This window comes from Neofelis nebulosa, chromosome 12 (assembly GCF_028018385.1).
Source record: "Neofelis nebulosa isolate mNeoNeb1 chromosome 12, mNeoNeb1.pri, whole genome shotgun sequence".
Classification (NCBI taxonomy): Eukaryota; Metazoa; Chordata; class Mammalia; order Carnivora; family Felidae; genus Neofelis; species Neofelis nebulosa.
Window position 1 is genome coordinate 35,481,683 of NC_080793.1, and position 23,735 is coordinate 35,505,417.

Below are 23,735 nucleotides of genomic sequence, written 5' to 3' on the forward strand. Positions count from 1 at the left end.
GATTTTATTTTATTTAGTCTACAGAAAACACTTAAAGTACATATGGATTCAAAACTCCAGTGGGATTATACTGCCCAGTGGTCCACCCTGAAGGGTTTTGGCAAGAGAATGACACAATTAGAGAAGAGTTTCAGAAAGATCTCTGAGGTGGCTAAGTTTTCAAAACTTTTGTATTTTCATAAAAAATAAAGTGGGGGATCAGCTTTAAAATTTTTATCATAAGGCCACTGAAAAATTAGGCCATTGAAAAATTACCAATGTTGCATGAAAGATATTTTAATACCAATGATGTAAAAAGAATATTATCTTGGAACAAAAGCTAACAATTTGAATTGAACAAATTTACCTTGATGAAAAATTCAACACTTTGAATTTAGTTTTCTCATTTTGCCTCAAAGTTTTACCTGTTAAAAAATCTTGGTATTGAAGAATCATTGGTGAAGAGAATAAATTACAGAAAATTAAGAATGTAGATTAGGAGACCAGTTAAAGTATCCATAATTCTTATCCTAAAGCAAGCAGATGCAGAGAATGTAAAGTAGTAGACAAACCCTTGGAAATCTGGCTCAAACTTCTCAAATTAAAACTGTCTAGCCTAATAAGTTAATAAATATATTTTTTAACTTCATAGTCCCTAATAAGCAGGCGACACTCCACACACTGAAACTTATGAACTTATGAATTATAAAACTGCCCCATATGTCCCCATCAGACACCAACATATGACTGTAACAGTTCTGGATAAACTGACATTTGGATAAACTGAGGTTTTCATTATCAGAGGTTAATTGGTAAAGGATAAGAGCAACTGAAATAGAATTTTCTTAAAACAAGTACCAACATTTCATTGTAACACAGGAAAGAAAGTATTGTCTAAAAACCAAAAATCATAAAAATGTTTAATATTTATTTTACATTTATTTAACTACGTGTAAATTCTTAGAATAAGTTAAATGTTTGGGGTTTTTCTTGCATAATCTTTCCAATGAAATTATGACAGCAAAATATGATACCCTTCCTTAATATTTGAGTTTTATATTATAAAAAGAGAATCATTTCTATATAAAAATCAATGGCTTTATCCATTTTCTCAAGGGCCTTTCCTTAGTCCCATGAGATATTCACATAATTCTCTGAAGTATCTACCAAGTCATCATTTCTGTGATCTCCTTTTCTTTAATTGATAACTAGTCTACCTCTATCAGATCCTCATTTGCTAATGATTTTATATGTAATTGATCAGTTTTCTAATATCAGTCTTAGGGTTTTGTGAAATTCCACATCCTTGGCAAGATAAGAAATTTCATGTTCCCAGTGATGAACACTGCATTTACATTATAGTATTTGAAATATACCAATCAGGAAAAGACCAACAAAGACGGTGGGAGGGAAAAAATAGATCCTGGAATATTAAATAGGTATTAATTTTTTAACTGTCATACCACTAAGTAAATATTCTTATGATAACCTCAACTGCCCTTGTAACCTCATAACTGGGGGACCTTAATTATTAAATGGACTCTTAAATTGACACACAGAGTCCTCATGAATAAGTAAATCTGTATAATGGGCTTAAGAATGTAAATAACATACTTTCCCCCTTACTATCCCTAAATATGAATAAAGAGAAAATACTCTTTACAACTATCAATATTTTTAGTTTACAAGATAAGCAAACCTTAAAAAACTAAGGAATGAACTAGAAGACATTACTAAGTATATACGAAATCACTATCTAGAGCCAAACCAGGAAATGCATGCCCGCATCTCTAAACAGTACTGAGGTGGTCTAACTGAACTGAGCATGAATTCCAGCTCTACCACTTGCTACATATTAAAGATATTGGACAAATCTCTTTAACTGAGTTGCAATTTCTTCATCTCTTAAAATGGATACAGTATCTGTTTCACATCATGATAATGTAAGAATTTATATTGTATGAAAGTGCTTCACAAAGGTTTGGCACATGGTAGACACTCAGTAAAAATGGAAGTTAGTATTATTAATAATATACACATAAGCTCATGCCAGAGGACCCCTCAGATTCTCACACAAAACTCTTAAGTGATATGTACTTCTAAAAAAGCTTCAAAATCTGTTTTTCTAACCAACAGATAAGCAAATTCAAATTTGTAAGTGTGGAGTACTAAAGCAGAAACACTGATAGCAGCAAATGAGAGGTGACATTGATAAAGAACAAATTCTAACAGCAGATTAGCCAGAGATCATTTTGAATAGGGGCAAACAATTCAACACATCTTCTCTTTTTGAGATAAGAAAATTTTAAATTGTAAAATATTTAAAACATAGAGAAAATTATGAAGAATATAACAAAGACTGTGATACACACCACCCAGCCTTATCAAATTTTAACAACTTGTTATCTTTCAGATTTCTTGAACATTACAAACACAACTGAAGCACCCTGAATATCCCTCCCCAATCCCATTCCCCTCCCTCCCTCTCCAGAGGGAACCACTATCCAAAATTTGTCACTCCCCATGCAAGTTTTTAATACCATGAGTTCCTAAGTATGTATCCATAAACAATGTATAGTTTTGTTTTGCGTTCAATTTACTCTGTAAATATTTAATTAGCACCATGTGCTAGGCACAGTTCTAGGTGCTGGGGATAGAGCAGAGAACCAACAAATATGCTTATGTTTGTATATTTCCAAACTTTACATAAATGGTATCACACTGTACAGCTCATTCTATAATTTGCTTTTCTGGCTCAACCTTGAATTTCTGAGATGTATCTCAGATGCTGATGTTTCTAGTTCATTTATTTTAACTGATGTATAGTATTCCATTATATGAGTATACTAGAACTTATCTTCTTAATGGAGATTTGTTTCCAACTCGTATTACTAAAGATGCTATAATGAACCTTCTTTACAAATTTCCTTGTTTACGTATGCTTTAATTTCTTAAAAAAAATTTTTGCTCTTCAATTTTACCAGATATTGCTAAATTGCTCTTCAAACTAATTTTATCAATTATACTCCATCAATGATGCCTAAGAGTTTCTACTTCTCAACATCTTTGCCAATACTTAGTATTTCTTCATTGTTTATTTTTATTTATATTCTTGTAACTAGGAAGCTTGAAAATTTTTTCCATATTTACTGCTCATTTTAGCTTCTCTTATATGATTTTCTGCCTATTTTGCTCCAGGGTAATTGTTTTATATATTCTGGATGCTAATCCTTTCTTGGCTATGTGCATTGAAAATATGTTCTCCCACCAGCCTATAGGTTATCTTCTCACATTGTTGTCTTTGGTTAGAATGAAGTTTTAAATTTTAATGCAGTCAAACTTCACAATCCTTTAATGAGTTATGCTTTTTGTATCTTAAAAAAAATCCTTCCTCATCCTTAAAACATAAATATATTCTATATTTCTTCTAAAGCTTTAAAGGTTTGCTTTCATAATTAGGTCTTCAACTGGCAGTTATATTTAGCTATGGTATGAGATAGAAATCTAATCTTACTTTGTTTTTTCATATATATATATATATATTCATATATATATATGAATATATATATATATATGAATATATAGATAGATAGATAGATAACCAGTTCTCTCTTTTCCATTTCCCTGCCATTAATCTGTAATGCCCCTGCTGTCATATATCAAATTTCCATATATGCATGGGTCTGTTTCTGGAAGTTCTACTCCGTTCCATTAGGCACTTAATCCCTGTCCTAAGACTGTGTTTGATATCAGGAAGACTACCATCTTAGCATCCTTCAAAACTATCTCAGATATTCTTGGCACTTTGCTGTTCCATATGAATTTTTAAGTTTAAAAAAAAAAAAAAAAACCCTGCTTGTATTTTGATTAAAACTGAACTAAATTTATAGACTAATTTGGAAAGAATTGACTTCTTTATGATACTGAGTTTTCTCCCTGAGAGAAGATACGCGTTTGTTTTTGCAAGTACCTGGCAGTACTATCAACTTGGATTCAATTTTAAACTGCTGGCTAGATGGTTTTGGACCATATAGTAGTGTGAATTTGGGCCCCATACATGCATGAAGGCGGACTTGTGGTTAGAAACTTGCTGAGGAGATTTTCTGACATCCCTCTACCAAGGTCATAATCTACATGAACAGCGTGGTATATTTCTAGATCACCTTAATGCTGTAAGTATAGCCCTGGGGAGTCCCAGCTTTATGCAGAGTTTTCCACTAGATTCCTCATCTTGAACTGGCCATAAAACTAACTCTCCTGTTCACTGTAACTCCTTATACATATCAAAACAGAAGATCAAGGTCACTCACTAGCATTTGGCAAATGCCTCCAGGGTAAAAGCCAGCTGAATACCAATTTACTTATTTGCATTCCTGCTTCTATTTCATTTTTGGCCCTAGGATTCCTTTCTTTCTTATCAGCTCAATTATACATTAAAAAAATACATTTTAAATACATCTTATTCTGCATTTCTATTTTTAGTAGAAAGGTTGTAAAAGATATTTTAAAATCTTCTATAGCCTAATTTTTATCTACTTGATTTACTAGTTTGGGATGGAAGTGTATTAAAAGTCTCTCACTATGATTATAGACTTGTAATTCCTTATCTGTTTTGTTTTGGGACTTTTGGTTTTGTTTTTTGAAATACACAAATTTCAAATTGTATACAAGTTCCTAATTACATGCTCTGAGTTGATTTTTCCTTTTATCAGTATGTACTGTTGTATTTTTACCCTTATTTAGGCTTTTGATCTTCCATCTGTCCAATAATGATAATCTATATTAGTTTTCCCATTTCTGGGCAACTTTTTATCTCTATAAAAAGTATACAGATGATTTCGGTTTTTATTCAAATTGCTATCTCTGTGTCTTTTAATAAAGAAGATCAATCCATTTATACTTACTGAGAACTACTCATATATTTGGAACTGTTTCTACTCCTTGTTTTCTACTTATCATCCCTTTGCTTGCTTTATTTGTTTATTTACTTTATAAAGCTTTCCTGTTTTCTACTAAACCTATCAAGTATTCAGTATTCCCTTTCCCCCCACTTCTGATTTGGAATCTATACACTGTATGTCTACTATATTAGTTACCTTTAAGTTTCTTTTTCATTGCATGTATTTAATTACACATTGTTCTGAAAGAGTCTGAAGCTACTTAATATTTCTGCCTTCTTTCTGAACCTTACATGAACCTTACCATATTACACACAATCTATTTGTTGTTACTATCCAAAGCTACACTGTCCAGTTTGGTAGCCATTAGCCACATGTGGCTTTTGAGACCTTGATATGTGGCCAGTCTGAATTGGGATGTGCTCTAAGTGTTAAACACCGGATTTTGAAAATTCAACATTCAAAAATGAAAGTAAAATATCTCAATAAATGTTATAATAGTTACATGTTGAAATGATAATGTTTTAGTCCTATGGGGTAAATAAAACATTAAAAATTAATTTCACTTTTTTTCTTTTTAATATGACTAGGAGAAAATAAATCTAGACTTTTAGTTTGTTTTAAATACACCCCCCAAAAAACCCTAAATTATTATCTTCCTGCTATTAATAACATTTATCATTTCACCTAATTAAATTCTTCATTATGGAATGACAGTTTACCTGGATATATGGCACGGAGCATTATTTTTCCTTAGTATTTAAGATACTACTTCATAATCTCCTAACATCAACTGTTGCTGTTGAGAAACCTTGTTATAACCTTGAATTATACCTCTGTAGGTATTCTGGCCTCTAACATTGGTGGTTTTTAAGATTTTGTCTTTATCTTTGATACTCTATAGGGTTTTACTACAACCTGTTTCAATGTACATTTATCTTTATTTAACCTATGTGACATTTAGAGTTTACTTTTGATTCAAGGATTCAGGACCTTCTTTAATGCTAAAAATTCTCTCCCTTTGTGCCTTCAAAAATTAGTTCTTCACCAATCTCTGCATGTTCTTTTTCTATAATTCTTATCATACATACATTGGAGTCGTTCAATCCTCTATGACTTTTAAGTACTCAGTATTTTCCAATCCATTAATTCTCTCATCAATGATGTAAAGGATAATATTTACCCCCTCTTTTGAGTTTTTTATATACTAACTACATTTTTAATTTCTAAGAGTTATAGTTGGTTTTTTCCAGATTAACCTATTCTCATTTCACCTCTTTAAATGGAAAGTATTCCTTATTTCTTTGAGCATCCTAAAAATGCTTTAAAGTTTCTCCCAACCAATGGAATACTATGCAGCCGTTAAAAAGAATAAGATTATCCCATGGGTACTAACATGGAATAATCTCTAAATATGTTTTTCAAGGGAAAAGCCAAGGTATATAATAGTGTGTGTAGTACGCTACCATTTATATAAAAGTGTATGTATGTACGTGTGTGTGTATGCTTGTACATGCATAGACTATCTCAAAAAGGATAGCAAGAAATTGGTAATAGTGGTTGCCTCTGGGGAGGGGAACTGGGTGGCTAGGGGACAGAGGTGGGAGATAGACTTACTTTTCACTGTTTACCCTTTTGTACCTTTGAATTTTGTACCACGTGCATGTATTACCTAGTCAAAAAAAAATAAATAATTTATTTTTAAAAATAAAGTCTTTGTTGGACTACTCCATAAAATTAACTTCATCCAGAAAAAAATGCTTGTTTTAGTTGCTGATTTTATGATATTAGTATGTCTTCATGAGTTTTGGCATTTTGGTTATAGGCTCATTTTGAGTAAGAAAGGTTTTAAGAAAGGTTTTTAATTACTTTTTTTCTTCTCCTATTTAATGGTTTTGTAGTTGCCCCCATTTGGATTTTTGAACCACTAATCCACAATTAGGCCACATAATGACATTAAGTCCTTCAGTTTCCTGATGATATTGAAGCTATCACACATATACATTCAATCACTGACTCAGTAATGGCTTCATCACTGAGTCAAGCCAGGAGGATGTGTCTTAATCAGCCAAAACCCACAGCCTCAGGTAGTGAATAGCTTTTTCCTTTTTTCAGCCTTTTACAAATGGGGCAGGCATTCAGCCTTCCACAAATGGGATAGGCACTCTAGTCAAATGCCTGGCTTTGTGTAGTAATTCTGGCTCTGGTTCCTGCCTCACATAAAGTACTTGGGTACTTCTGATTCTTGACAGGAACTAAAACTACCACATATCAATACCAGATGGAAAACTCAGTGGGCTTGCAGTTTCAGACCTATAACAGCTTCCCTGTGTTCCATTTCGGGCCCACGAAAATGTTTATGTTGTTTCAGAACCTCACTATATCTTTTGTGCTATTTATTGTTCAGTGTGTTTAGAGCATAGAGGTTACATCAAAACTCAGTAAGTCACTGTGACTAGAAGTAATTTCCACGTTTCTTTTTTGAACAGTAACAGTAATCGTTATAAAGGGAATATAATCTTATTACATAATGTTTAGAAAACAGAAAATTACTCATTATCCATTCATTCTAACCCATCCTATGTTAGCATTGAAAAATATTTCCTTATCTTCTGCATTTCATATTTTTAACAATTTTTATCATGATTTTTACCTATATTGTCCCAAGCATTTGTCCATGTTGATATGTAGTCCCTATGACCATCATTTTAATGACTGCATATTAATCCACCAAGCTGTTCAACTGTTATTTACTTCCCACATTATTAAGAATTTAAGGAGCTTCCAACATGCTTTTATAAAGAAGTTCTCTGTGCAAATGTGTTTTTCCCCCTCAATAGTTTGGAATGGGGAGGGGATAGGTGAGAGAGGCTAAGTAAGGGATTGCCATAATTCTACACAGATCATTAGCCCAAAGACATTGGAGGACTATTGTAATGCATGGCTGAGGTTCATAATGATGACCCTAATATATGAAGAGAAAAGATAAAATCATATGGAAGTGAAAAATGCATTTCAGAAAAATTCTTATCCAAAATGGTTAATAGTAAGTTTTATAATTAAAGGGATAAGTTTCACAAGGGATAAAATTCACAGTTCACAAATGCATGTCATCTAGCACTGCTGGGCAAGACATTACCAATTTTCATTAACTTCCAAAACAGAATATTTTGGGTCACATTAATAAACTTCACTATTTCACTAAAATACTGACCTGATATTATTTACACAGTCTTCATGAGCTTCAGAAAGTGTTTTTATGTGCTTTGAAGATATAGGGTCAAAAAGCAGAACTTCAGTCTGTTCACAAGCAACCGTCAGCACTGACCTAAAAGCAAATGACACATTTCTCTTTAGTTTTCTAGCATTCTTTCATTATTGATATTTATTTATAATCATACAAACTATAATGAATAACTTTTTTTTACCCATGTTAGTAGCAAATATTTTTTATTTTTAAAGTTTTATTAATTTTTTTGAGGGGGGAGGGGCAGAGAGGGAGAGTATGGAAGAGAATCCCAAGCAGGCTCCATGCTCAGCACAGAACCTGACATGGGGCTCCATCTCATCATTGTGAGGTCTTGACCTGAGCTGAAATCAAGAGTCAGACACTTAGCTGACTGAGCCACCCAGACACCCCAGTAGCAAGCATTTAAAAGACTGAAATTATCTGCTGTTGGCAATAGTAGGAAATGGTACTCTCAAATATGATAGTGAAGCATAAACCGGTACAGTTGAGGTTCGGAGAGTACCTGTGTCTATCAAACTTTTAGCACCACACTCTAACCAGCTGAGCTAAACGGCCAACCTTGTATCTATCAAACTTTGAAATGTGCATAACTTTTGACTCAAATTTTTTCTGGGAATTTAATCTAAAGAAATAATCATTTATAAATACAAAGAAACATAAAGATATGCTTCATTGTAATGAGAAATTGAAAGTAACCTAAAAGTACATGAAAGAGGAATGACTGATTCTATAAGCCACGGTACATAATAGTTTGCAATATGGTGCAACATTTAAAAAGAAAGGGATAAGTTTTATGTGGATATGCAAGAACTCTAAAACACATTTCTAAATGAGAAAAGCTGGTTGCAGAAAAGCATGCATCGATGAGGCAACTTAGGAAAAAAAATTATATATAACAAAATTATGTATTTCTTCATCAATATCTATTAAAATGTACTGAAAAAGGTTTGGCATATATCCTACCAAACCAGTTAGATAAAATCAAACTTAATCTTTTCCTTTATAGTTTTTAGTATTATCTCTTGTTTCAGCCCTTTCCTATTAGAAAGTTATATAATTAGGGGCGCCTGGGTGGCGCAGTCGGTTAAGCGTCCGACTCCAGCCAGGTCACGATCTCGCGGTCCGTGAGTTCGAGCCCCGCGTCAGGCTCTGGGCTGATGGCTCGGAGCCTGGAGCCTGTTTCCGATTCTGTGTCTCCCTCTCTCTCTGCCCCTCTCCCGTTCATGCTCTGTCTCTCTCTGTCCCAAAAATAAATAAAAAACGTTGAAAAAAAAAATTTAAAAAAAAGAAAGTTATATAATTATAAACCTTTCATAAGTTGCATTTTGATTTCTGAAAACCAACTGTGTTTTATTTAAGTCTTAGTTTTCTGTGGGCACTGCTTTCAGATTCAGATCTAGCAAATGAAATCTTAAGTCTTTGAAACTGCAGGCCTGGTCTCAATTTATAGTTCCAGTAATAAATGGAATTTGTACACACTTAACATGAAAATACATAAAATAAAAATGTTTTTAATTTTTTAAAGTAATCTCTGCACCCAACATGGGGCTTGAACTTACAATCCTGAGATCAAGAGCCACATGTTCTACCGACTAAGCCACCAGAATGCCCCAAGACAGAATTTTAATTAAAAAAAAAAAAAAATTTTATTTGAGAGAGAGAGAACACACATGCTTGAGCAGGAGAGAGGGGCAGAAAGAAAGACAGAACCTCAAGCAGGCTCCATGCTCAGCATGGAGCCAGATGTGGGGCCTGATCCCATAATCCTGGGATCATGACCTGAGGCAAAATCAAGAGTCAGACACTCAACTGACTGAGCCACCCAGGTGTACCCCCAAGACAATTTTATTTATTTTTTTTTTTTAATTTTTTTTTTTTCAACATTTTTTATTTATTTTTGGGACAGAGAGAGACAGAGCATGAACGGGGGAGGGGCAGAGAGAGAGGGAGACACAGAATCGGAAACAGGCTCCAGGCTCCGAGCCATCAGCCCAGAGCCTGACGCGGGGCTCAAACTCACGGACCGCGAGATCGTGACCTGGCTGAAGTCGGACGCTTAACCGACTGCGCCACCCAGGCGCCCCAAGACAATTTTAAATAGCCAAAATTTTCTTTCTTTCTTTCTTTCTATTTATTTATTTATTTATTTATTTATTTATTTATTTATTTATTTAATGTTTATTTATTTTTGAGACAGAGAGACAGAGCATGAACGGGGGAGGGTCAGAGAGAGAGAGGGAGACAGAATCCGAAACAGGCTCCAGGCTCCGAGCTGTCAGCACAGAGCCCGACGCGGGGCTTGAACTCATGAACCGCGAGATCATGACCTGAGCCGAAGTCGGACGCTTAACTGACTGAGCCACCAAGGTGCCCCCAAAATTTTCTATTTAGAACAAACTTTTTAGATAAAGTAGGAGAGGGAAAAAATCTACATTGAAATCTTTTCCATATTTAGTAATCATGAAATTGTCCTTTAAAGGGTGTCCGTAGGAACGCTTTTTAAAAAAATTTTAATGTCTGTTCATTTTGAGAGAGCCAGACAGAGCACAAGCAGGGGAGGGGCAGAGAGAGAGAGGGAGACATAGAATCCAAAGCAGCCCCCAGGCTCTGAGCTGTCAGCACAGAGCCTGACACAGGGCTCAAACCCACAAGCCGTGAGATCATGACCTGAGTGGAAGTTGGATGCTTAACCAACTGAGCCAACTAGGCTCCCTGGCAAAACCTTTTTTGAAATATCTGGACTTCAGGATTTTTGTGCTGGTTGATCAACATGAGTAAAAATATTCAAATTAATATCCATAATTTTAAAGCTAGCCATTTTTTGTTGTTATTCAGAAGAGTCACAGAATGAACTTTACTCCTTTTTGTGCATAAAAGTAAACGAATCGCTGATTCTTGGAGAGTCTTTACCTTAAACACTGTAAGATATCTATAAAACTGATACTCATTGTTTTGTTTTATTACAAATAATTTTTGTACATGGCATGACTTGTAACTTTTTAAAATGCACATCAATTGTCCCAATATCAAAGCCTACACTTTTCTCATTGGTTTGAAACGTGATCTTTATCATATATACGTTTTGTTTCTGGATTCTACACCCCATTCTATGCAATACCACCACATTATTACGATTTCTAAATGGTTTCTATGTGGTAAAGCAAGATCTCCTCATTGCTTTTTTTAAAATTAATTTATTTATTTTGAGAGAGCAAGACAGCCTGTGCACAAGTGAAGGAGAGGCAGAGAGAGAATCAAAAGCAGGCTCCATGATGACAGCTCATGAAATGTGAGATCATGACCCAAACTGAAATCAACAGTAGGACGCTTAACCAACTGAGGATTTTTAAATATAGCATGTCAGGTCCTACTAAAAAACCTTGTTAGTATTTTTACTAGGATGCACTGACTTTCCAAATTAATTCAGTGGAATTTGTATCATTCAGTATTGAATCATCCATCAGTAACATATACACCTTCCCACATATTCAAGATTTTCTTAGCAAGAGTATCTTAGCAATTCTTGGGCCTTTAAACATCCTTATACATTTCAAATCAACTTATCAAGTTATGTACACACACACACAAGTCCAGCTATGGATTTTCAGATTATAATAAATCTATATAAAAGTTTACATAGAATTGAAATCTTTATAATATGGAGTCTTTCAATCCATGAACATGGTGTATTTCCATTTACCATGGAGATTTTTCTCCATATGGGTCATACCTATCTTTTCTTAGATTTATTCGTGGGTACTTGACCATTTTTTTCATACTTTTGTAAATATTCTTTTTTAAATTTTGCTTTGTTGTTGGTGTACAGAAATGCAATTGATTTTAAAATAATTTATCCATTAATCTTGCTATTTTAATACTTTACCCGTAGGTTACTTTAGGTTTTCCTTGTCGATAATCATATCATCTACAAGCAAATGCTTTGTTCTTTTTTAATATTTTTCCTTGCTGCACTGGCTAGAACTTTCGGTATAATGTTAAATAGAAACGTTACTATAGCAGGCATGCCTCTCAATCCTGATCTTCAAGAATACATTCACTGTTTCATCATTAAGTACAATGTTTGCTGTAGAGTTTTTTTGTTTGTTTTTCTTTTGTGGGGGATAGATTTGTTATTGGATTAAGAAATTTTCTTCTACTCCAAATTAGCTGTTTTTTTCATTGATATATGTTCAACTGCATAAAAGTTTTCCAACACTTACTGAAATTATCCTAGGTTTTTCCTTCAATATGTTAATGTAGTGATTTACATTATTTTATTTTCTAAACCTTTGATTTCTACCGTAGAGCTTATTTAACTCATTTGGCTAAAGCTGTGGGCTCACATTTCTGGCTTCTCTTCCTTTCACAGATCTTGGCCCTGCAATTTACTTATTACCTTATTTCTCTAATTCCTTCAAACACAAATTTTTATATCTTACACTAAATATTTATATTTTTTCTAGCTTTTCTAATTATTCTCTGTTGAAGGGTTGGGCCAAACCACCTACTCTACTTCTTCTGGAAAGCTATAATCTCTACCTCTTGCATCTGAAGTTATGTCACCCCTTTTCATTCTGAATATTGTTTGCTTGGGCATTCTCTTAATCGATATGAGTGTTTTTCATTTTTATTTGTCTTTTCAAAGGTAAGATTTTCTCTGGTGAGTATTTCTACTGAATTTTAAAAAGTTCACCAGTTCCACTCTGTTACTCTATTTCCTTCCTTCTCCTTTCTTTGCTTACTTTGCTATTATTTGCACATAATTTCACTATTCTTTCTTGAGATAGATACTTAGCTCATTTTTACTTGTCTTCCTTTCCAGTTTATTAATGACTATTATTTTCCTAGTAAGTACTGTTTTACTTGTATCTTACAAGTTTTGAGATGTGGTACTTTCTTTATCATTCAGTGCTAAATATTTCTAATGTCCACTATCATTTCTTTTTTGGCCCATATGCTATTTATAAATGTTTCTTCACTTGAAAACACTTGAGGTTTTCCTAGTTATCTTTTTGTTATAGATTTCTAGTGATCACACTGTACTGATATACTGTAACTTCTTTGATAATCTTTTAAAATGTGGCCTTGTAAGTGAAAATTTTATAAATCTTCCTTGTGTGTTTGGGAAAAAAAAAATGCAGGAGGCAGCTGTTACATATAGCCAAGTGTGATATTTAAAAATGTTAAACATTCAATAGTAATATAAACATGAATAAAAATTTTTCAACATTTTAAACATAAACTAACCTATAAATTATAAAAACTCTTCCCAAGTGATAGTTCTAATTAAGTTGTTTGTCATATTATTCTAGTAATTTCCATCATTTGTTAATTTTTGGAAATATTAGCCATAATCTTTTCTTTGACCCAGATGCCGTTGTCTGCACCATGAATTGGCATAAAGAATTACATAAAGCCCCTCCAAAAATGTCCACATTAAATAGGTAGTCATTAAGTAACTTGTAATCTTCATAAGTAATAAAAAAATTACTTAACATCAACAGAATTATCGGGCTACATCCTCTTTTTAGCTTTTGCTGAAGTAAGTATATTAAAAATTTTTAGCACTTATGCTTGTTGTTAATTTTGTGTATTAAATATGTATACAATTATGTTAATAACTAAGCCACAAAAAGAATCTGTTGATATATCATGTTTAATTATGATCCTTTAGTCCAGATGACAATATAATATAGCAGTTAAAAGCATAATAAGCCAGGGTACAAATCCTTTGTTTAATGACCTTTCTGCTTCTCAGTTTCCTCAGTTAAATGTTCCTGAGATTTATGTTGGTGGTCAGTTTCATTAATAAAATGAGTGTTTACTGATGCCCATGGTAGGCAGGTATTCAGTGGATTTTAGCAAACTTAGCCCACTAAATAATGGTGAAATTCAGTAGGAATAAAATTAGGGATCTGCATCCCTGGAGTAATGACATCCATAAACCATCCCTAGAGGCCTCATTCATCTGCTGTGGATTCTGTTCTGTCATGGAGTGCACACTATGCCAAGAGAGTTAATATGTCTGGATGGTGCCTGCAGTAGTGCTAGTACTCGTCTGACTGACTTGTTCATCTCTCTGGATCTCCCCGGAGGCTGCAGTTCTCACAAATGACTATGTGAGAATGGCTGGGAAAGTGCCTGAGAAAGGCAGGCAGCCCCACACTAAGGGAAGCTAAACGGTCACTGGGCATTTGCCTATGGATTTTTTTTGTGTGGGGAAGGGTATCTGGCATGGATAAGGAGCACTTTGAACTGATGCTGCAGCTCTCCAGTGAGATGCTTGTTGGTAGCTTGCTGTGCCAGCTCTTAACTCTGTAGTTGTTATATAATGGGTTATTCTAGGAGGTCCCATGGAAGGTACTCAATGGGTTTGGGCAGTAACTATTCAACCACTGTGGACATATATGAATATTTTTACAACTGGTACAGCTGAACCAATGTGTACTGATTATCAGGCCTGGACACGGCATACTGCCCTTTAAAGCAAGATTTTAAGTGGTGTTTTGATCTTATGTTTGTGTCTGCATAGCTGAAGTATATACTATAGTGTACATTAAAATCTTTCTTCATGATAAACTTGATACATATATTTTAAACCTAAAAGACTCATCCAAGTTTAGAGCTGTTTTATTTTCCACGTGAATTGAGCTTTTATCAGCATGACCTCCATCTCTAGTAATTTTGCCTTAAAGCATAGTTTGTATATTAATATAGCTCACTAGCTTTTGTTTAGAATGTGTTTGATTTACTTTTGTCTATCCTTTTGAACATATTAAGTACTATTATACTTATTATAATTAGTAATATTTGGATTTATTTTCAGCCATTCTTTGTGCTTTCTTTTTTTTTTTTTTTCCAGCCGTTCTTTGTGCTTTCTTTTTTTAACGTTTATTTTTAAGACAGAGAGTGCTAGCAGAAGGGCAGAGCGAGGGAGACACAGAATCCAGAGCAGCCTCCAGGCTATGAGCTATCAGCCCGATGCAGTGCTCGAACTCATGAACCGCAAGATTATAACCTGAGCCAAAGTTGGATGCTTAACCGACTGAGCCACCCAGGCACCCCTTCTTTTTAAAAAAAATTTTAACGTTTATTTATTTTTGAGAGAGAGAGAGACAGAGCATGAGTGGGGGAAGAGAAGAAAGAGAAGGAGACACAGAATCCAAAGCAGGCTTCAGGCTCTGAGTTGTCCCACACAGCCCAATGTGGGGTTCGAACTCAGACTGTGAGATCATGACCTGAGACGAAGTCGGACGCTTAACCGACTATGCCACCCAGGCATCCCTGTGCTTTCTATTTATTATACCTTTTCTACTTTTTTTTTCCCTTTCTTGTCTTTTTTTGAAGTATTTCTTTCTCATTCCATATTTTTTCCTCTACTAGTCTGGAAATAATATATTCTTTCTTGTATTTTACTGTTTAACTTGCAGATTTTAATATGCAAATATTAAAACCTAAAGTTATGATGTTAAATTCTCCCTCAAGGAAACATTGAGAACATTCCTTCCTAATTTGTTACTGGTTTTTTTTCAATTTTAGTTCCATCTTTGTTAATTCCAAAAGACAAAATTGAAGTTATATTTAGTTTCTTTTTTTTTTTTAATTTATTTTTGGGACAGAGAGAGACACAGCATGAACGGGGGAGGGGCAGAGAGAGAGAGGGAGACACAGAATCGGAAACAGGCTCCAGGCTCCGAGCCATCAGCCCAGAGCCCGACGCGGGGCTCGAACTCACGGACCGCGAGATCGTGACCTGGCTGAAGTCGGACGCTTAACCGACTGCGCCACCCAGGCGCCCCAAAGTTATATTTAGTTTCACATGCATATTTCCTTTCTTTATTCTTCATTCTTTCTACCATCTCAGATCTTCCTGTTGAAAACTCTTCTCTTTGAACTTCAAACTTCATTATTGAAGGTCTGGTGGCAAACTCACTGAGCTTTGCTTGTGTATGTATTTACTTCATCTTTGTTCTTGACAAAAATGAAGATCCCCATCTTTATTGGGTATAGACATCTAGATTGGAAATTTTTTTTCCCCCAGCATACTGAAAATAATCACCACTGTCCTCTGATTTACACTATTATTTTAAATATTTTTTTTGTTTATTTATTTTTGACAGAGAGAGAGAGACAGAGCATGAACAGGGGAGGGGCAGAGAGAGAGGGAGACACAGAATCTGAAACAGGCTCCAGGCTCTCAGCTGTCAGCAGAGCCCGACGCGGGCCTCGAACTCATGGACCATGAGATCGTGACCTGAGCTAAGTCGGATGTTCAACCGACTGAGCTATCCAGGCGCCCCTGATTTACACTATTATTGATGACTAATTGACTATCACTCTCATAATTAATCCTTTGAAGGTATTTTTTCTCTAGCTTTTAAGATTTTCCATTTGTTGTCCTGGAGTCCCTGTATGTCTAGAAAGGATTCCTATTTGGGGTCTGCAGGGCATCTTAAATCATGGTCTGGTGACTTTCTTCAGTTCTGGAAAGTTCTCAGCTATTATCTCTTCAAATGGGTGTTGTTGTTTTTTTGCCCCATTATCTGTCTCATTTTCTTCAGGAGCTTACCAAATATATACTATGCCTTTTCTCTCTATGCAACATGTCACTAACCTCCTTAATATTTTCAATCTCCGCATCTTTCCTGTCTCCATTTTAGATAATTTCTTCACTTCTGTTTTCCAATACACTAATTCTCCCTACAGCAGTCACACATATTGTTATCTATCAACATTATCAAATTTCATTTTTCAAAATGTCATCCTAGGAGGTGTTATTGTACAACATTTTTGGAATTCTTTAGAAATTACCTCTACTCCATGTATCCTTTACATTTCTTTTTTAGTGCCAAATTCTCTCTTGTCTGGTCTCTATTAAATTCATAATTTTAATTCTTACTTCCTGTGTCACCTCTCCTTGTCTGTACTAAGAAGTCCTTATAAGTGACAGTGGCAATGTACCTAGTAAGCTGATTTAACCCATCCAACTGAGGGTTATGAGAAATTATCTCCTTTAACACAGATGTCATTTTTCTGTAAAATTATTTTAAGTCCTATGAAAATCTGGAGCATATTAGTAGGTATAGTAAGAATACTAAAAAATTAAAACACTTAACTATTTTCACCTATTACCTTGACACAGAAAAGAACAGCAATGTGCAATGTTGGCAACAGTACGCAGAGACAGGTACTTTCAATGGAGTATTTCAGGCAACAGGAATGAGAATTAGTAAAATCTTCACAGAGGGCAATTTGATAATAGGTATCCAAAATCTTCATAACCTTTGGCTCATTCTAGGGAATTATCATGAGGACATAAATCTAAAAATTTTATTTATACAGGTTTTATTTAAATAAATGAAAAATTTTAAAGAATGCTGTAGAAATATATTAACATAAGTAATTCACAATATACTATGAAAAAAAGCAGGCAACAAAATGACTCCATGTTTATATTAAAATAAACATATACAGGGGCACCTGGATGGCTCAGTTGGAAGAGCATGTGACTCTTGATCTCGAGGTCCTGAGTTTGAGCCCCACGTTGAGATTACTTAAACAAATAAATAAAACCTTTTAAAATAGGTAGATAACCATATACAAAGAAAAAAATTCCTTGGCTAGCCATTCAATCTCTGCAATTATAACTGCTGTTTAGCTTCTTTTTGCTCATTTATTGCCTAGGTCTTCTAGAATGAGTATATGTCAACTGCAAATTAAACAGTGCTGAATTATTTTAAGTATCAGAATACCTAACTACTTTTTAAAAAAATGTCTGTATGGGACACTATTGTCCATATTCAAACATAACTATCAGTAATATATTCCTCATTCTAATAGCACTGGCAATGGGAACTCCTTCATAATTCGTTCTACCCGTCACCTGAACCTAAAATCCCACTTCCAGAGAGTAGAAACAGCTATTTCTGAAAGCCTGACAGAATAGGTAGGGGGGTGGGAAGAAAGAAGTTGGGGTATGGAGAAGAAAGGAACCAAATGTTTATGAGGAACAGATTATTGGTATTTTAGGAGGAGCTTTAGGAATAGGGCTTGGATGGAAAGAGGAGTGGGGAAAGGCAGTTCCGTGAATAAACTTCAGCAATAGTTTCTCCTCTCTTCCCTGTATTCAGGTGCACATTCATTGCTATAGGTTCCACCCAACTGCTGTTAGTAAAAACCCCCAGAGATCCTAGCATCAAGCATAATTAGGAAGAAGCACCCACATCAGTGAAATGGAATATGGTGTGCCTCCTCACCATGAGATTTCAGAGTCTGCTACTTTTCTCCTTTGTTAGCGTATTTCAGGTTTTTCTTTAGCAAAAGATTTTGCTTTGTTAAGCTATCATCTTTCGGCTTCACTAGCATGACAAACTGATCCTCCAACCATAGGTCCTTTAACATACCATTTCCTCTATCCGAAATGTGTCTCTGCCCTCCCCCATCTTACCTTGGCTAGTTCATCTTCTACTCATTTTTCTGTTCTTGGTCAAATGTTATTTCTTCCAGAAACCTCAAACACCCTAGTATACAACAGGTTCCCTCAGGCTTTTATCCAATTTATAAATATATATTATGAATTATTTAGTATGGTCATTAATATGTGGTTGAACTAGTATGTCCCAAGCGTAATAAAAGTGGTCCCATTAGCTGCTTTTGCTCACCACCGCAACTTCTGCATCTGGAACATAGCAAGTGCTCAACAAATATTTGCTGAATGAGAGAATGAATAAAGAAGCAGCTAAGCAAATGACTAGGAATCCAGAGGCCTTGATCGGGTAAGAGTTAAATTAACTATGTCCTCTCAGGGTAGAACTGTGGGTCAAGTTTTTCCTTTGTTGCTTGTTGAACTCGTTTGTGTACTCACCAAAGTTTTAAAAATACCCGTTATTTTGAAAATTCCCCAAAACCCAAAGCAAACTGAGGCCAAACATGAAATATTTACTCTGCCAGGAAAAAGGCTGGATACCCTTAACAGAAGCATCCAGTCTAGCCTGGGAACTTCACAAATGCCCCACATCGTAAGACACCACTCGGCCGCCTCGTCGTCTTAGTATCCTCCCGGAGCCAAGGAACGTACCCTTGTCCCCTCAGGGCAAGTCAGGCGCAGAGTTCGTGGAACCTGCAGGCTCCCTACCCTCGTCAGAAGCTTCGAGGAGAAAAATGCAAGGCCGGATGACAGGGAAACAAGGAGCCTTTACCGCACACGTTATCTGCCAGGCACGTACTGCGTACCAGAGAAGCGGGCTCTGGCCGGGCTCTAGCCCCACCGCGCCGAGTCCCGAGGAGCACACAGGAGTCCTGGGCCTGCCCACCTCCAAGGGCTGGGGGGAGACCTCCAACAGCCACAGGGCACTTCACAAAGTGCCGGGGGAAGGGGCCTGCGGGCCGGTGACCCCGAACCCCCGGCGCCCGCAAACGGGAGGCAGAAGCAGGCGGAGGCCGGCACCCGCCCTCCGAGGGGCCTCGCTTACCCGTCGGGGGAGTACTCGAGGTTGAAGACCGCGCCGTGGGTACGGGTGCTGAGGTACACCGAGTCCGCGGGATGGATGGAACCATAGAGATTAGTCATGGTGCGGAAATTGTCCCGCGCCGGGTCCACGAACAGCCCGCGGCCCAGACTGCGTTCTCTCAGCCACCCGAACAGCCGGGCACCGAGGCCGTGGCGGCCCCGGCCCCCCGCCCTGCAGTCGGGCCCGGGTCGCCGGCGCGCCGGGGAGGGCGGTGACGGCTCTCCCTGGGTGGAAGCTGCAGAGGAGTCCGGAGCTGCGTGAGGCTCGAGCTCCCCGGCGTGTGCGGCCGGGGGCAGCGAGGGGACGCCGGGACGGCGAGGGCTCCGGGAGGGCGACGGGGGAGGGGCTGCGTCAGCCCCGGGCTGCGGCGGCGCGGGCGGGGAAGGGAGCGGCCTCGCTGCCGTTGCCTGCCCCGCATGGGATGCCGGCTCCTCAGTCCCGGTTCCGGCCGTCCCATCCCCTCCCGGACTACCGGGCCCGAAGGTAAACATGACCGACGCGCCCACCCCCCCACTCCCGGGCCGCTGCCCCACCGGCCGACACCTCACCGATCCCACCGCCACTTCCGGCGTGCGACGGCCTAACCCCGCCGGCTGGGAAACACGTGCTGCTCCTGGCCATCATCCGTTGGGGACCGCGAAAGTGGGGACACAGCCGACGGCGGGTGTTTTAGCCCCGAAGGGACGGTGGTTGGGAACGACTAGCTGTGTTTGAGCGCAAATGAGGATGCCCAGGATCCTAGCTATATGGGGCAGTGTTAGCATCAGGGTACCGCGTGCGACAGAGTCAATCTGTAGTTGTCAATCATCGTGACCAGGGATGACTGGGCCTAAATGGCCAAAGGGGTGGACTATGATGATGTATTGTTATCCTCACTTTATGATAAGGTCACAAGGGGAAGAAATTACCATATTGTGTGCAGGTCCCACATACTGAGTCGCATGGCGTACTGCCTACTCGGACTCAGAGTAAGTACTCAGGTTCACTATTGGCGCTAAAAGCCCAGGTCCTGGAAAACGGGGGCCTGGAAAAGGGGGCCTACTGGTGCCCTGAATATCTGCCTAACTCCCAGCTACTGCCCAGTAGGTCAGGAGTTTATCAAGACCAATGTCTTCCTCTCCTCAGGAAGGAGCGTATATCCAGCAAGAGTCACTGATTGGAGCTGGAGACCTGAATCAAATCAACCTTACAAGCAACAGAACCTGTGGTCAATCCTGCTTACACGTGCCAGGGCACAGACAGCATTACAGATGCAAGACCCTTCACCATTGCTGTTAAAGATCAATATATACTACTCCTTTGTAAAAAAGAGTTAACAGGAACTGCAGTATTTCTTCAGGAGGGAAGGAGAGTTCAATAAAAGAAAGCTTGAGGTACAAGGAAAGGTAGATAAAAGAACTGACAACTCTTCTAGGTACTGACAACTCTTGATTGAGAGCTGTGTTGTAGAAAGCACACAATTGATGACTGAGGATAAACCTGGAGGATCTTTGTAGGAAGAGCTATCCTGTGAGGACAGATCTGAAGGATCTCCAGTATAAGGGAATGAGATTTGGAGAGCTGAACATTCAGCAAGTCCTCCAACCAGGAAAGTTAGTAGTTATTCAGCTCTCCTGTCCATGAGGTGATTGAAAACAGGGCAAGAAGCAAGCGTCTTGAGTTCAGAGATCATAGCAGCCATTCCTCTGGAGATACTCTCCATGTTGCCCACACAGAGCAGAAGGGGTAGGTAAAGGTCTATTTTGTGATTAATAAATTATGTCCCTTAATGACCCCCAACATTTGGCTGCAACAAATAACAGAGGCCCTCTGCTTGACCCCTAAGTTATGGTCAATGGCTAAAATTTTACGGTCTACAAAACACTGACCATTTACCAATATTATTAATGTTTTTTTATAGGTAAAATAGAACAGTTTTAAAAGGTTACATATTCCAAGGTATTTAAAATACAGTTCCAACAGAAAAATATAAGTTCTGCAATGAAATTTTGTGCTGCCTCAAGATAATCAGATTTCACAGTTCAGGCAAATCAGAATTAACACACTATAGTCCCAAAACTGATTAAGAAATGTTCACTAACAATTTAGAGAATCTAGAGAAGCCAAATGAGAAGAAAATATTTTGTAGGTTTGTATGTTATCTCTGTTAGATAATGAGAATGATTCTTGAGAAGATAGCCAAAAAAGGCAACGGTGGCTATAACACACAGAACAAGTCATTCAGTAATGCCAGGGTTTGCTTTTTTCCTTTTCTTTCTTATGCTTCTTCTTAAAATGAGAGTCCTCACTTATCCCAAATAATTTTTACTAAAACCTAAAATAAGAATAAATTACATAAGGACTACAATTCTGTTGAGATGACCATGATTTTACAACTCATAAGTAGAAAAAAAAATTACTGGAAGTTACCTGAGAAGGTACTAAAGAAGTTAACTGAGAAGCTACTAAAGATAGATTAACTGTGCCTGTCCTGTTTACCCACTGCCTTTGAGAGCCTTTAAATACAACCATGTCATGTTAACAAGGAAAATGGCTGCAAATCAGTCTATACAGACCAATTTCTATTGGTCTAGACACTATTTTCAAGTGCTAAAAAATTTTCAACTCCAACTGCTCAACATCACAGATACCAGTTCATCAGAAATGCCTAAAGTATCCTATGAACTTCTTTCCCCTGATGTTCCTTTTAGATCACAACACAAGGAAACAACTGGCAAAGGTTTCCAAAGGTTTCCGAAATTAACAAACGTTTCCTCTACGCCCAGGTATCACACACCCCTGGACACCCCCAACACTTAGGCTCTATCTCATTAAGCAGGCCGGGAGCAAATTCATTTACTTTCTTCCCTATCCACTGACTAGATGTTTTTAAAAAATTACTTCCTAAGGGATGTGTTATAATGCAATGTGCCCGAAATACGGATCTTTCTGTTTAGGCTGTTATACTTTTGGAGCAGCAAGTTCACTCCTGATGTCTTTGACATCATTGGTTCTGCCCATCAGATAGAATTATTTGTTGGGGGCAAGACTGACAAAATGAGCAAGGCAACTGGACATGGCAAAAAAAAAAAGCTGAAATGGAAGCTATATCCCAGGCATCTTCTCGATTGAAGCCTTGTACCTCAAGCATTTTGAAATGGTCATCTGTTATATCATCAGCTCGGGAAATAGCAAGTGCAAACTCCAGCATTGCCTTTTCCCGAGCAGGGAGATCAGACTTTCTCCAGTTCACACAGACGTGCAAGAAAATACACAGAAGCAGAATCTCTGTTCATCCCAGTATAGCCAATAAAACAAAGGGCCTAACAAAATGAAAAAAATCCTAGGTTAGAGTAAAGGGACAAAGTCAGACCAAAATAAACTTTCCAGCTAAACTTGATCAAGTCCAGTGGAATGCAGACCTGAAACTCTGGCTCAGCACCACCTTTGCCAAGAAGTCTTCTTTGCTCACTCCAACTACGAGCACCTCCTCTTTCTCCTCTAAACACTATGGCATCAAAAATCTGAGAACCAAGACTCAGAGACTCTGAGTACATAAGGACCCCAAATCCCAACTTTTTCATATGAGTAAAGTGAAGCTCAGATTATTATCCCTTTGTCTCCAATTAATCCCAAACAAGATGCAATATTTGCAAAATTAATAGCTGACACTTAGCAATTACTATGTGCTAAGAATGTGCTCAGTGCTTCATATTATCTTATTTCTTCTTCTTTTTTAATGTTTATTTTTGAGAGAGAAACAAAGTGTGAGCAGGGGAGGGGCAGAGAGAGAGGGAGACACAGAATCCAAAGCAGGCTCCAAGCTCTGAGCTGTCAGCAGAGCCCAACGTGGGGCCAGCAGAGCCCAACTGTGAGATCATGACCTGAGCCAAAGTTGGATGCTTAACTGACTGACTCACCCAGGCACCCCAATATTATCTTACTTCTTATAAAAATCCTAGGAAGTAGTATTTTTATTATCGTCCCATTTTATTGGCAAAGAAACTAAAGTTCAGAGAGGTAAATTGACTTCCCCAAGGTCACACAGTTGGAAAGTGGCAGAACTAGGATCTGACTCCAAGTGTATTTGATTCCAAAAATTATACTTATAATCATTGC

At 37.4% G+C, this 23,735-nt stretch overlaps 1 protein-coding gene and 1 long non-coding RNA gene across 3 annotated transcripts in view; one reads left to right on the top strand and one right to left on the bottom strand.

Annotated features, from left to right (window-relative positions):
- Positions 1-20,172, bottom strand: part of DCAF10 (DDB1 and CUL4 associated factor 10) — a 41,520-nt gene extending 21,348 nt beyond the window's left edge. For both annotated transcript variants that reach the window (XM_058694872.1, XM_058694871.1), the window contains exons 1-2: positions 19,599-20,172; positions 8,092-8,205 (exon numbers count right to left, since the gene is read on the bottom strand). In XM_058694872.1, the coding sequence (XP_058550855.1) occupies positions 8,092-8,205; positions 19,599-20,128 (644 nt within the window). In that variant the 5' untranslated portion in view covers positions 20,129-20,172. The remainder of the gene's footprint in view (positions 1-8,091; positions 8,206-19,598) is intronic.
- On the top strand, positions 20,169-23,227 carry LOC131491663 (uncharacterized). The gene is made up of 2 exons (XR_009251584.1): positions 20,169-20,605; positions 20,763-23,227. It is a non-coding gene; the product is annotated as an uncharacterized LOC131491663 (long non-coding RNA).
- Positions 23,228-23,735: the final 508 nt, after the last annotated feature.